General features: G+C 37.7%; 2 protein-coding genes across 7 annotated transcripts in view; both read left to right on the top strand.

Annotated features, from left to right (window-relative positions):
• Positions 1 to 12150, top strand: part of PGAP1 (post-GPI attachment to proteins inositol deacylase 1) — a 41808-nt gene extending 29658 nt beyond the window's left edge. Inside the window, exons 26-27 of one of the 3 annotated variants that reach the window (XM_075430824.1) lie at positions 58 to 162; positions 12069 to 12150. In XM_075430824.1, the coding sequence (XP_075286939.1) occupies positions 58 to 162; positions 12069 to 12072 (109 nt within the window). In that variant the 3' untranslated portion in view covers positions 12073 to 12150. Of the gene's footprint in view, positions 1 to 57; positions 719 to 1011; positions 1154 to 12068 lie in introns of those variants that run through there. The other 2 variants (XM_075430823.1, XM_075430822.1) reach the window with 2 other exon arrangements.
• C9H2orf66 (chromosome 9 C2orf66 homolog) lies at positions 88 to 14817 on the top strand. Of its 4 annotated transcripts, none has more exons than XM_075430832.1 (4): positions 88 to 162; positions 12069 to 12213; positions 13158 to 13358; positions 14617 to 14817. In XM_075430832.1, exons 2-3 carry the CDS (start codon positions 12091 to 12093, stop codon positions 13338 to 13340), a joined length of 306 nt encoding a protein of 101 aa, XP_075286947.1. In that variant the 5' UTR covers positions 88 to 162; positions 12069 to 12090; the 3' UTR covers positions 13341 to 13358; positions 14617 to 14817. The 4 variants fall into 4 exon arrangements, with proteins under 4 accessions (XP_075286947.1, XP_009936124.1, XP_075286948.1 ...); XM_009937822.2 differs by lacking the exon at positions 88 to 162 and adding an exon at positions 1128 to 1201; XM_075430833.1 differs by lacking the exon at positions 88 to 162 and adding an exon at positions 11448 to 11489.
• The last annotated feature ends 471 nt before the right edge of the window (positions 14818 to 15288 follow it).

Raw genomic sequence — 15288 nt, 5'->3', positions numbered from 1 at the left:
GATTTTATTTGTTAGCCTGGTTTAGAAGTAACGTGCTTTTTAAACTATTTTTTGCAGGTACAGTGTTAGTCTTGATCCTGATCCATGTAGATCTACAGCTATTATCCTCGTATGCATTTTAGAAATTCTCATGAATTCAAGTATTTTCGAAGTGAAATCAAGGTACTGTAGCCTAATCCCCAGTTTTTGTTTTCCTGCTTCTTTCTTAGTACTTCCATTTGTGTGGCAAAACTTAATTTATGCTGCACAGACATGTAATTGTTCAGGCTGCACGAAGATTCCTAAACTCGTGTGGTTGAATCTTAAAAGACTGGGTAAAATGCATCCAAATTACCTGTTGTTCAGCTGAGTGGAGAAAATCACTGGTATTTACCACATGGACGTAAATGAAGTATTTTCTATCTAAACAATCAGTTGCATAAAGACTTCTTTAACTGTGACTTTTTCATTTACAATTCATCGAATCCTTCCAAACGTTACAGAACCCTAAGACATTTAGCAATTATTGTTGGAAAGTCACAAGGAAAAGTGAATTCTAAACCATTATAGCTATGTTCTTGTAATTCCCCCTTATGGGCACTTGTGGAAACGTAATGTGCTTTCTACCGGATGAAGAAGTTTTGAGCACTTGCTTTTGCTGAGAGGTATAGCATTTCTTATTCGGATATAAAATTAGTGCCTTATGAAAGACAATGAATAATAACCAATGTAGTTTATCTTCTTGACCAGTACCTCTTAACTCAAATGGTCTAAAACATTAGATCTTCCTTAGTTACAGAGAACTTATTTCTAAATTAATATAAGAATATTTTAAAGTGACATTTTATCAGCCTTTTTGAATAATTGCTCTTGCTTATGCATTAGTTGTTATTGCCCATTATTTGTTCTCCTTTAAAAATTAACAAATCCTTGAAATCTATAAATTGTTTTTCAGAAGTGAAATATGATATTTGCGTACCTTCTGCATGTATGGCTACAAAAAATGCCAATTTTTTCTTTATATTCTTACAGTAAACTCTTGAAGATCGCAACCAAAGTTCCACTCCCTTTGTCTGTTGTGATGTTGGCCTTTGGACGAATGCATTTATACAGAGTACCACACTTTGTAACCTTTTCTCTTCTTCTACATGTGCTGTGTTGTATTGTGTAACACGCGTTATACAGGAACAGTGCAGCCGAGAGACTTAACACTGGAAATGGGGTAAATTTCAACAAAGAAATGCCTAGATTAATATGAACTGTAGCTTACGTTGTGTGGGAAAGAGGACAGAACTGTGAATACTTTGTGAAAAGTTTGTGGTTCTGTTCCTGTTGCTTTGAAAGCTTTTCATGGTGTTTATTTCCAGACTGTGAAAATTAAGTGAATTGACTGTGTGTGTGTGTAAGCACATAAATCATGTTAATGTAACATCTTGATACTCTGTTTGCCTTGTAGACACTTGATATTTCACTATACTTCTTTGCTGAAACAGACTTTTTTACTCCCTATGCTATACAGTGCGTCTGTTCTGATACTTGCATCTCTTGCAGGTCTAAATTATGCTGGTTAAAACTCCGTGCATTTCAAGCACACTGTGACCATCACAAAAACTACACAGCCAAGTATACTTTTAATCATTTTATGTTACACTTAAAAGCTGCCACCATTGTGTCTAGACAAACTAGAATGTACTGCTTATGTAGAACTGTTATTTCTGTCAAATCATTTGTTCAATCAGTGTGAGTTGAACATTTGTGAGATTATTGAAAGTCTTACACATTTTACTTTTTGTGAGAGTGAGAAAACATCAAGATTCTGTGTAGCTTTCTATTCAGGAAGGATACCAGCAGATTCATAAACAATTTGCTGTAATGTTGTTTTAAAACATTGCCAGTTTTCTCTGGAATTTTGTCAATTCTGAAATTACTCCTCGGACCTTGTCCATATGTGGAAGCTAGCAAATGTTGAGGTATGGGGTGAGTTTACAGTGCAGTTGTACCGCGCTGTTTCCAAGTAGACAGGGCAGGTTGTTTTCCTGTTGTAAATGGAGAATCAACAGTCTCATAATAATTGTCCATACGTGAAATTAATATGGAATAGTTACAACACTGTAAATTCATGCTCTGCCATGCAGTACTAACTTCCTCACGTGGACAAACTCTTAGTAATAGTGGGAAATACTGACTATAATTTAGCTCTGTAAAAAGTATTATCTTAGTGCCTAGATGCTACAGTGACTGCCATTTATAATAAAGCCTAAAATAGCTATGTGTAAGGAATTCTGTCCCCTGGGTATGTGTTTGGCCAACAGAAGAAATCTCAATAGCCATTAGGTTAAAATGATGTATTGATTCTGTGTAGGGATGAGCCTACTACTTGCTTCTGTGTTAGCTGTCTCCACTCTGTCGGAGACACCTGTTATCTGCATATGGAAATACTAGACCAGCTGCCATCTTATATGAATAGTAACAGGAAATCTGCTACCCACAGGCAACCAAGTATATTCTTGATAGAGTAGTACAGCCAGCCTAACCCATCAATTTTATCCTATCTATCTCGTTAATCTTGCCTAAAGTGCCTCAGTTACTTCCAGCGTGTTGTTAACATCAGTTAATTTCAGCTGGCTGCAAGGACTTAATTCACACAGTGACTTTCCGAAATGAAGGACAAATGTGAAGTAAGCACCTGTTTTGTCCGCTTATGCACAAGTCAGCAGTTCAAGCTATCAGTAAGTCATTACAGCTGCTTTAACTGAGTAAGACTATTGTAGTTAGCCAAACCACTGTCCTTGGTATCAGTAATCAATGTGCTGGTATTCTAGTCAACCTTTTTAAAAATAAATTAGATTATACATAGTGTTTGTAAATCAGAAAAGTTATTTGAATAGATTATATCTTGATGCTCTCCAACCAAATGTATGCTACAGTATATCTATATAAGATAATTTGTGTGTCTATACTTGTAGCTAAATCTGCTAATTGATTTAGCCTAAATCTGCTGTTCAGACATAGAAGAATAGAGTAGCTTTTCTACTTTCAAGTGACTGTGAATGAAAGATGGTGGCAGAACTGCAGTGGGGCTGGTAAAAGGCTGTGAAATGTGCAGGATCTGATTTCTGTGGAAGATCATTTTCCTTGGCCTCCATGGTCCTTTTGACTTACTACTGTATTTTACTTCTGATTTTGTTTTGCCATCTTAATGGGCTCTTTATGCATGAGTCCATTTGTTGGAGCTGTTGGTGGAATAAAATAATAATCAGAATAAGGAGAGCAAGCAGTCTCTGCGTGTAGGAGCTTTGATAAACTCTGCCACAGTGTGAAACTTAATGAATTACAGCAGCAGAGGGTGACACCAATTTTTTCATTTAATGATATTTTTAAAGCTGAGAATTGTGTTAATAGTTGCTGTTGCTCTTTGTGAAATGGGTTACAGAATTTTGTGTATACCGGATTTTTGAGCTGGAGGTAGGAATAGATATAGTCCTGAGTCCGAGATCCTGGATGACAGAATTTATCACGTCTCCCTCAGTGCTCCCGTCTTTCAGAGATGATTTACCTTCGCTGGAGGAAGGAGGGGAAGTCTGACTGCTGCTTTGGATTTGTATGCATTCTCTGTCATTTGCTAGATGGAAACTGTTCTCAAGAGATGAGCGTCTGGATTTTGCAATTATTGCGGACTACATAACTTCATCTGTTTGAGAGATTAGGTGTCTAATCCCAGCTAGATTTTCTGTATAATCAGTGGAAGGGGATAGGAATAGAACAAGTCCAGAGGACAATTAATCCCATTCTAAAAGAGGATGAATGATCCAGCTTGTCATTCTGAAAAGGACAAGATTTTATAACAGTCTAAAATTGTTTTCAGGTAAAATACAATGATTGTTTGTTGTTACTTTTGGAGAAGAGGCTTCTGTTATGCAAATTTCTCGTTCTGCCACTGATCACAATTATAATCTCAGCAGAAATATAGGCTGACCCACTCTAAAGACTTTTAATTGAGTGTATGAGAAAGTGTAAATATTACTGAAATATCCTTTGTTATGAGTAGACTGTGTTTATAAAACAGCTTTTGGCAAATATATTGTCATGTCTCTTAGCATCTTTAACTAAATTAAAATTCCAGTTTATTCTTCAAGTTTCAGATTATCTAGACTGTGTGGGAGAAGATAAAGACACAAATTAATTTGTAATGGACTAGACTTCTGCTCTATGAGGGAGGATTTCTGTTAGCACGCAGATCCAAATTTGTTGTTGTCTCCTTTTTCAGAAGTTGAGTTATTAATTCTGCAAAAACACTGTTCTTCATCCATGTGGATATTCGCCACATTTAGATGGAGATTATGCCACATAATCAAACATTTATGTTGAGATTAAGCCACCATTTTTTGGCTTGTACCTCAGGATGCATCCAAAATGCAAACTTTTTTGTGTGGCTCTTTTCTAATATTTTTTATAAGAAATCAGGAACAGAATAAAAAAAACAGGGTAAGAACCTAGAGTACCAAATGTCATTAATTTTAGGTACAGCATAAATGTACAGCATAATCTTTCTTTGGCAGGGGCAGGGAGAGATTTATGAGAAGCTATTAGTGACATCTCCATACCCAGAATTTCTCTTGAAGTCTATAATCTTTTATGGTTGCTATGATCAAATATGTGTTCCTCATAGTCGTATCATGCTACAATTGTAGTAGCTACACCTGTAGCTAACAGTTCATAAAAGGTCTATATTTGTCTGGTAAGGACAAACTGTTACCTCTCAACTGGAATTACCAAATGTACCTTGAAACTGAATGAACGAATGTTGTCCAAAGGTGGTATTTTCAGTTTTGATTTAAAAGTTGGTTGTGGTATGTCATGTTTCAGCATCCTGTGAAAAGGGGGGTTGTTCTCTGGGTTTTGGTTGGGGTTTTTTTGTAACAAAAAAACCCCTAGAGTAACTGGAATTCAAGTTAATATTACATCTACTATTTAGAGTCCTGCTCTGATTTTGGTTTTGAGTGAGCTGATACATTCCAAAATATTAACTTACTGCATTTTAAAACAAACAAATGAATAACACAACAAAACCTTACACAGTGCAGTACTAATATATTGCAGAAGACATAGAGACTGCCTGTATGTCTAAGTGAACTTTTCACCTATAAGGTAATCAGGCTACCTTTAAAGTCAATGTTTGAAAAAAAAAAAAAAAAAAAAAAAAGTATTGATACTAAAAAACAAACAAACAAACAGAAAGCATTGTTGCATAGGTTGGTATTTGATACGAAGTCTAATTTTCCGTGTGTTTGCCAGTAACAAGGTTTTGAACTTGTAACTTGACTATTTTCTGAAATCTGATACATCTGCTTCTAAGCTTTGACACGACAGAATGAAGTAGATGAGGTGCCTGTGAATAAATGTCAACGTCTGAGAGCTTTTCATTTGGTCAAGTTTATTTCAATACAGTGATGATGAGTGTTTAGACTTTTATCTTATTTATGCTGAGAAAAAAACCAGCCATTTATGGACCTTTAATACTCCGACTTACTGAAAATATTTTTGGAAGCAGTTATAGTGTGTGTACAATAATTGTGCTGTTGTTTTAAGTCACTAAACTACTAGAAAATTGTTAGCTGTAAAGCAGACTCAATTCTTAATGCTTACTTTCCATTTCGCGGTGAATGTTAGTCACTTCATTTACAGCCTTGACTTTTTACATCTCTTTTTTTGCTGGGAGATAGTCAAGCTGGCTTTTGTGAGCACTTAGCACTGCACTGTAAATGGTTTTAAAACTTTCATCACCGTTCCTTTAGAGGCGACACACTTCTGTCACCAAAGCTGCGTGCTGCTCTTATATACCTCTGGAAATGTGTGCCAATGAACGACAATTGAACAAACGCATTTTTATGTTAAAGTAAAATAGTTTTTCATCATAGTCCTTAAAATCTCTAAAAGTTTATTTGAAAACGTTTTGCAAATACTGTAATTTCTTATGTATATCCTGATTTATGGAAGAAAGTATGCAGAGCTTTTAATCAGCTCATTTATCTTAAAGCTTAAATAAAATTATAAATTTCATCTTCTTAATAAACATCACTGGTTTTAAAAATAAGCATTTAAAGAGAAAATTCTATAGTTCTTACTTAAGCAAATCTGCCCAGCACCTCAATTTTTCACATATCTAAGCACGTAACTGCCTCAAATGTGTGCTCTTTGCCTTGCAGCATGGAAATCAGAGTCAAAGCTGTGATGTTTTGACTTCTATTTCACTTAAGACTTAGGGTCTCATTCCGCATTCTTAAATGCAGACAGATTTTGATACTCATGCTGTCCTAAACAAATCGTGCAAGCACGGCCTCTCTACAGTTATCAGCAGGGTGCGGTCTAGATCCTGTAGGAAGCGTGTGATATCAGAGCTAATTTTGTGCGTATAGAAGTCAGGAATGGCACACACAAACTTGTTGTTTTGTGGCACATCATTCCAGTTGCTCCTTCCATACACAGTTCTCCTGGGTTTGCAGTATCCTTCCGCTGCACTACAAAACATAATGTTCGCAGCAGTAGTAGGCACCGTGACTGACCTAGTGAGGATATGCAGCAGCTGTCCTGTAGACTGTTGTTCTAGTGAAGTTTTGCATTTTGTCGAAATACCAGCAAGGACTTTTTTCCCTCCAACTTAAATAATTTCAGAGTGTATATGTTAAGTATCAAACATGGAAGTGTGTTGATGTTTAGTTCTATAAAAGGCTAAGTGCACTACTTTGGGATCTATTCAGGCTTCAGTATTTTCCACTTAGGTCACTTTGAGTGTGAAAACAGTATTTGAGACTGTAGCACCTGATAACTGAAATATTTTAGAAGTCTACAAGCAGTAGACATGACACACATAATTAGAGTGCCAGACCAAAACTGAAATAAGGAATTCCTCACTGTGATGTTAAACTTGTAGCTTTCTAGAGCAAAAAAAATACTGTGCCTTAAACCAGTAAATGAATACACTCTTAACTGTAGCCTGTGGACTTCTGTAGCCTTACATTTGATTTTTTTGATGCTGACCAAAAATACTTGCGTGGATCATACTGAAACTTGACTTGGGTAAAATACTTTTAGAAAATTAATTTGACCCCCTTTTACTACACTTACAGAAATTAAGATTTAGGACAATTACAGTGTATTTGTGGTTTGGAATCACACCAACCAAAGTGTGATTCAGAAAGCCTTAGCTGACCTTAATTTCTCAAGCTTTTCTATAGTGATAAAAAGAGAAATAGGGAAGGAAAGCTAGTCTTGGATATCTGTCTCAACTTCAAAGTCTATGCGTCGAATTCTTTTAAAAAATTTTGTTCTTTAAGTTCCTTTGAAATAAAAAAAAATCCTCTAATTGTAGTTTAAGCAAAATATTGTATTTAAGCCATTGAGTGTCAATATCTATGCTAGTGTGAGAAGAAAACTAAAAGGTGGTGGAGTGGAGCTGGTTGATTGTTCTAAAGCTCCAGAAGGTTTGCATAATGAATTTCACTTTTTAGGAAAAATATCCATATATAAAACCCTGAAAGGTTTGGGGTTTTTTTTGGGGGGATTATACATTCTGTTCTCAGTTCACTGAAGAAAATCAGAAATAGTCAAGTCGTGTTTTGATGTAGTAGAAGGATTTCTTACGTATATTTTTTAATATGAAGAGCTCAGGAAAAGCCACCACTGGCTTTCCTGATGTGTCTCTGCAGGATTCTTTGTATGTTTGGAACAACCTCCCCCTAATTCTGACTTTTGTTCCCCCCAGTATTAGTGCTATGTAAAACTGAATTTTAAATAAAGTTGCCGTCTCAAAGCTTATCATTGGACTGTGGATATTTAGATACGCACACAAAAGGACTGCGTGTCAGCTGATCACAGTAATTGTTTGAAGCAATACAAATCAAAGTCACTGACCTTCTTTTGTTGAGAACTAACTTGAACCTGGCTGTCACAATGCTGCTGATGCTGTGGCACAACAGATAACATGCAATTTTTGTGTCTTCCCTGCTACTTCCTTCTGTATGTTAGTTTAGGACTCTGAAAACTCTTGTTCTTGTCACCTAACTTTCTCTTCTTTCTTTTGTGATGATGATGTTTCAGTAACAGTAGCCATTGTTGATTTCATAGCTGTAGCAATATTCTAGTATGAAAATTACTGAGAGGGCAGAACTACCTTTTAAGGCCTTTGTATATGATGATTAGTCTAGAAAAATCGTGTAACCTAGGCCTAGTAACTTGATTCCCTACTTACCTTTTAATTGTTTTTTCCAAGCACAAAGACAGAATAATGTTGGCCAAAATACCTGTTTTGGGTAATCATGCTGGGGGCTGTTGTTTGTTAGTTTTTAAGAGGACTTAAGACTTTGAAGAACACATATGTAATTTTTTTAAAAATCTATCTCTTCACAAGCAACCTGTCTTACATGTTTTTAACTCCTCCTCTGTTTTCAGTTCTTACATAGCTAGCGTAAATCTGGTGTTTTAGGTGGAGCTAACTCTTACTAATTACAGGTTTCTAGAGGTGTTGACAGGGTCTATCTAGAAATGTTTGAGTAATGCTATAATAATTTATTGTGCTTATTAAAATGTTTGTGACTGAATTCTTAGATACAGTTCATGCAATGCATGATGAGCCTTGGCGTAGTCCCTGTCTTGTGAGATGCTGAGGAAACCTTGGAGAACAGGTATCTTCAGCTAATGTTCAAATTGCTGAAAGCTGAAATCTCAGGGTCTTTAGAAACTGCGCTTTTAGATACTGGTACTGTTTTGTTTAAGTTGAGGGCAATTTGAGTGCGAGCTGCTCCGGGATGTTTGTATCTTATTTGATGGTTTCCCTGTCTGCAGTGTATACTTTACAGTTTTTTTTATTTGTCTCTTTTTTTACCTGAGTGTGCATGACTTGGAGTACACTGTATAGCATATGCTCTGCTAAATAAACCCGTCTGTATATTTTTGTATGGTGTTCTAACATGGTTGCATTAATACAAATGGTTGTAATTCACAAAAAGTGCCACTTACCAGTCATACTCCGTAGAGTGTTGTGTTACCTGTACTTCTGTTGTACAAACATGCTAGTGTGTCGTGATGAACGTTTGCCTTGAGTCTCTGCTGCTCAGGTACTCATGTGGAGCGGATGGTGCTTTTCCTTCTAACTTGTAACACTTGGGATTCTAAGCAGGAAATAAAAACAGTGAACAAAAGCATTGTGGTTAGAGCAGTACTTTAAGTAACAGACACTTTTTTTCACATCTCGAGGAGAATACAATAAAGATCGTACCTGATGAAGCTTGTTTCAGTCTCTTAACCCATACTTCTTAGGCTGCTATTCCAGCCTTGCTATCATGAATGGGAAACACAATAAAATGGAAAATGTGAATAATATAGTTTATATAGAGCATCATATGTATAAAACTTGCGCTCAGCTAAACTCGTTAAGTTTTAAATTTGCCTTTTCTCCTAGAACACACTGAACAAGCAATGCTATGAGTGTTTTCAGCTTCAGTGCAATTTAATTCAAATGTGCATGAATATTAATTACTGTGCCATAAGGGCTATATGGTTAGTATAGCCACTTTCAAAAGATTGTTTACTGAAGATGTGTGTCTATATATATAATTTGTCAAGAAAACCTAGTGCTTAGGTTTGGCTGCAGTAAAAGGCAGCACGCTGACATCTGGCTTGGCAAGTGTGTGTTAGACTAGCTGCTGTTCTCCAGGGGGATGCAGTTTTGTTTGATCAGTGTAGCTATACTAACAGTATTTTAATATGAATGTGTTCCACTTCTATTTGACTTTCACTGAAGGAAAGAGCTATAATGAAATTATTTTTAAAACAAAAAAACCCAACCAAACTAAACTTCTGGTAAAAAAAAAAACAAACACCAACAATCCCACATTAAAACGAGCACTTGGTCTAGACAGAATTTTGGCTCAAACAATTTCTCAGATCCTTTTAGCTGAGAAAGGAACAATACCAGTTTGTAGTTTGGGGTTTTTTTAAGACAGCTCACAGAAAAGACATCCTACTTGGATCTCTTGCACATCTGCATACTTCATCAGTCAGCCGACTGCCTAAATTCTACTGGGAGTAACGTAATAGCCCTAGAGTACTAAAACTTGTTTCAAATTTACAGATGACTTTGGTATCTTTTACTAGCTAAACATGCTGCATATCCCCCAGGTTTTTCTTTCTGAGTAAATCAAAGGGGTGGGGGGTGTAAAAAAAGGATGGAAGAAAACTGCCTGTTGTTCTGGCTATTTTATTTTTGCTTTAAAAGAATGTAGCCCTTCTATTTGATGTTGAAGGTAAATTATACAGAGAATTGAACTGGAAATAAGTAACTACCTAGAAAATAAACAATGTTAAGTTCCCTTACACTGGGGCCTGCCTTTTTATGAGTCCTTCTGTTGCTACTCTGTTCTACCCGAGTAGACTCTGGTTCTGAGTCTACTATCTGGAAGTTGTCTATTATGAGAAGTAATTGATGGGGTTTGATGTATTTTTATTTTTTGATGAAAATTTTTTTATTCCAAGTCTGTAGAATAATATACAAGCTGTGTAAGTTGACTTTTATTTGTATTTGTTACTATGGTCATGAAAGTAACACTGCTAGGATTTTGTTAACTGCGTTACTAATGGTGTTTGGATGTCCACAACTTGGTCTGCCTGGAATGGTGGTGCCAGGTTTTTGTTTTGCTTTCAAAATTTAAACCAAAGAAAGATGTAAAGCTTCTAGGCAGAAACAAACATCTGTAATCTGGAGGAAGATAATGGCCGAAAATCTTTAGTTTTAACATGTCTATTTAAACATATATTTTATGTGATACTTACTAAAGTATCATCTAAACAGTGGAGAGAAGAGTATAGTGAAATTATATGCAAAAAAATTCAAGCAGCTTTGAGAGGAAGGATGCTGTGAAATAAGGCCAAGGTGTAAATTAGCATCGTCCTCCTTGCAGTCTGTCTCAGTTTCCAGCCTGACAGGAGGATATTGACTGCTGATAAAATCAGGGTAGGAAAGCAACGCTTTCATTAAAATGATATGATTTTGGATCTTGAAATAGACCTTACTTTTCTCTCTCTCAAGAAAATGATCCATATCTCATCTTGTTTGAAAACCATTCAACTAGCTGTAATTATCTGTTAGTCACCATTCCAGAGATATGGCTAATTACTTTTAATTAAAAGTCATATTTTGATACAGCTCTGCTATCTTGCTGGGAATTGTTTTAAACTTCTTATATGCTTACCACCGGTTTTCTGCAATACGGCTTAGCAAGGAGGAATTTGCACTGCACTGTTCGATAGCAACAGGTCTTTAAGAGTATTGAGAATGAAATTCTCAAGGGTCTTTATGTCATGGATGGAAATGGAATCATTACTGTATTTTTGAACTCCTGCTAACGTCATTGACACCCACCTACAGTCCACTAGAAATATAAGTGAGAGATCAGTTTGTTCACAGATTACAAGGAGACTAACCAAGAAGGGGCAAGCCAGAGCCAAATTCACTGGTAAGCTTTATTTTAAAGAACGTGAAAGGGAGAATTATTCACTCGTTTTTATTTCAGTTTCCTTGAATCAAGTTGTGAAATGGGTCTCTAGTATATTATATCAGGCTGTATTGTTATTGCACTTATTAATATATGTAGTGCATTTTCCTTTCCTGCAATTTTAAGAATTGAGCTGTCTGGATCTCAAGCCGTGTTTTTGCATTCTCCGTGGAGCACACAAAGACCTGATGCTGTAACTAATCATCCAGTGAAAATGGCTGGATGTAATAACAAATGTAAATTTACAAATGTAAATATTTTGCGTTAAATATCATACTGCTCCCTTTGAAAAGAGAATCCAGTGTCTAGAAATAGCTTTGGCATGGGAAACACTTCTTTAGAGTAATTTGTTCTTCCTAGTACATTACTATAAAACCAAAGGAGTCGATAGCACACACAGACGTAATCTGCAGTAGGCAGGTTTTCCTTGCTACGGATAAATTGTTTTCAGCGCTCCACTGGGTTGTCGTGCTTGCTCTGTTTGTTACCACTGACAGCTTGGTAGGACTTAAGGAGTCTGGTTCGTTGTCCTTCTTGCAGATAGTCCGTTCACCTCTGCGACATGTGGAAAGTGGTGCTCCTGGGTCTATACACAGTATTGGCCATGAGAGGACTGGCAAAGGGTGCTCCTTTCCAGCCAGAAGAAAAATGGAAACCTCTAGATAACCCCAGAAACAGAGACCTGGTAAGAAATACCGCAAGAAAGAGAGCCTAAGTTTTGTGTGGGTTTTGTGTTTTCCATCATGAGAATTTTTAACTTTGAAATTTAAAGGTAAGAGAGGCCCATTAAGTGTAGTGTTAGGATCGGTGCACTTTGTATAGTCAATAAGCACAACTGGATGAGCATTCTTCAGTCAAGATGTACCCCTTAGCTGAAGAGACCTTCTCGGTGTGCGGCAGTGCATAAAACTTCCTTGTATCTCCATCCAGCAGCTTTAGTTTTCAAAAATTAATTTTGATTATACAACCACTCATTGTATGAAACAGAAGAGGAATGGTTATGATGTTTCTCAAACGTGTACTCTGTTAACTGCATGTTGTCACATCTTCTGGAAGTACAAGTAAGTCTGCATCTGACACATTGTTGTGAATAGAAGCTAGAGATCTGAAGGTTAATTACAGCTTAAAAAAACCACCATTAAGGGAACATTTGCAAGATCTTATAAGGAATTTGTGAAGGAAAAAAAAAATCAGTTTCCCACAATTTTTCCTCACTGTTTTAAGAAGCATTAATTTCTACTTTTAAGTGATCTGTGGGGCCCGTTCACATCAATTGCCCACTATTGCTAACTCTTGGAGAATATTTCTCTTAGAGAAACGTGTAACAGAACTGTACTGTTTGCCCTCAGCGAGGGTATTGCTGTGTCTGTTGGATAAGTTTGCACCCTCTGTGGTTCAGTGGGGAGCGTAGATGATCAGTAAACAGTTGGTGGCCTTTGGACACCACGGAAGGCGTGCAAGCCACGGACAGAGTCGAGATGTCTGAGTTACATTGCCTGTATTATAGTTTTGTGATCAAAACAGAGGATTTCATCCTACATAGCAACACATATTACATCTGCTTTGTGTCTGTAGAAATAACTAATCTCTGTTGGGCATGCTTTCTTTTCATATATGAAATATGTTCAGTTTTTCAGAACACTCCAGGCTTATTTTTCGGGCAGAGGTCTTGATCTCAGAAAGTTCCCAGCGACTTTCACTATGAACAATGAAGGACCAAGGCCTGTCATGTTCTACTCGGATCCTATTGCTTCTGCATTTGCAGATTATGAAGAAAGGAGAAATTCTTTTCCAGATTATTTCAAAGGCTGAAAGATGCTGCTGGCCAAGGTAAAAGAGGATGCCTTTTCCTCCAAGGCTGTTACATGTAACCAAGTGAAAGATTTGGATTCAAGTGATTCTCGTTTCTGTCTGAAGTATAAAAACAGCTTCTTCAGAGGAAGTTGAAAATGTAACGACTTAACTCTTGCCTGAAGTTGGTTAAAGAATGTTGAGGTAGAGATTTATGAGGTATTTACTACTTTGATAAAATAACACAGGGTGCTTGTGCAGACCTATACAGACCATGCTTTTTTGTTGTTCTTCTTTTTGTCACGTAGAGAGGAGTTCTGAAAATGTACAGATAATAAAGAATGCAGGTTTTATTTAAGTAATTGATATCAGTAAAATTATAAATTGAGGCAGTGATTTCCTGTGATGTATGTATACTAAGAAAGTTAACTTGGCCGTAAGATACTGCCCTAACAAAGCATAGATTACCTTTTACATCTTTGTCCATTCATACTGTTTTCATTATTTCTACCACTAAAATTGGAGGTTGAATAAAATGATGGCAAACTTATTCCCATCTCTCCATAAATATGAAATAAAACTGAAGTGGGTCCAGCTTGCATTATTAATAAATCCAGCCTCTACTTATAGCAGGCACTTCTTGGCTGTTCTATCTATGCATAACCATACTCTGTTACAAATGAATCCTTTCATACCTCCTTTCCAGAGTCAGTAAATACTGGCAGTTCTGAGGAAAGGGAAATAATTGTTTTCTTCCATTTTACAAATAGGTGAAGATTTCAGTAAGATTTGAATCTCAGCATTTTGGTGATTTACCCAGTATCTTGGAGAATCATTTGTAACCAATATTCAGCTTGGGATTTTTAACTCTGGCCTGCTCTCTGCCTGCTTGAGCACATCTCTTCTTGTAATCAAAAGTGCAGCTCCACTATTCTTATTATCATGAATAATAGTGAAAACTGCGCTCAAATTTTAATAGTAAGTTCTCTTTTTGCCAAGTTTTTGCAAAGGAAACAAAAAAAAGCACCATGCTGAGTATTGTGCATGACAAATAAATTAAAAGGGGCTTTAGAAGGGAATGCCATAAATTAGTGTAACAGTGAGCACGACTGGTGGCCGTAATTTGTCCTACGTAATTCCGGGTGGTTGCGGTCGTTCTCCTCAGCGGCCGGAACTGTTTTCTGGAAGTAGAGGTCTGCAGGGGCATTGCCGCCAGCGTTACCGGGTTGTGTCTAAGTATTTCTGTATTTGTCTCACATCCTTGTTGGTTTTCTTTTTTTTCTTCTCTTTTTTTCAGGCATTAACCTTTGAACTTCATGTGAAGTGGTAACCTTCCCAGCACAGTATTACTGCTTTGACTTTTTAACTGTCACCGGAGAAAATTTTCCTCGCGATCACAGTTCTGTGGACTCTGCTGTAATTAGCGCGCTTGCTGTCTCTTGGGAAATGTGTGAAGCTGGGCTGCTGGAACTGTGTGTGTTGGAGCGTGGAATAAAGGAGTGCGGCAGTGCTTTTCATTTCTGCGAAGTGTCTTTGTTGGGAGCTGGTAAATAGCTGTCACCTTCCCCTTTGGCGGAGCTGCACCTCGCACGCTGCTCTGCGGTGGTTTTGCGATGCCCTGGCCTCAGAGCCCCTCTCCTGCTGAGGGGGAGCGCGGGGCCTGGGGCCGGCCCGCCCCGCACCCCCGGCCCCGCCATCGCCTTCTGCCCGCCTCACGTTAGGAAACCCCCCCTCGTGCGGAAATAACGCCTGTTTCTGAGGAAAGAGAAGGCGAGCAGGCAGCTGGCAGCGAGCTCGGCGACACCTCAGCTCCCCTCAGGCCTGCCGCCTCAGCACCTCCCCCCCCCATCCCGCCGCCTCAGCTTCCCCCCCTCCCGCCGCCTCAGCTACCCCCCCCCCCCCGCCTCAGCACCTTCCTCCCCCCATCCCGCCGCCACAGCACCCCCCATCCCGCCGCCTCAGCCCCGCT

The sequence above is a fragment of the Opisthocomus hoazin genome, chromosome 9 (assembly GCF_030867145.1).
Source record: "Opisthocomus hoazin isolate bOpiHoa1 chromosome 9, bOpiHoa1.hap1, whole genome shotgun sequence".
Lineage (NCBI taxonomy): Eukaryota > Metazoa > Chordata > Aves > Opisthocomiformes > Opisthocomidae > Opisthocomus > Opisthocomus hoazin.
The sequence above is the reverse complement of the archived record's forward strand: the minus strand, read 5'-3'. Positions and strand labels throughout refer to the sequence as shown.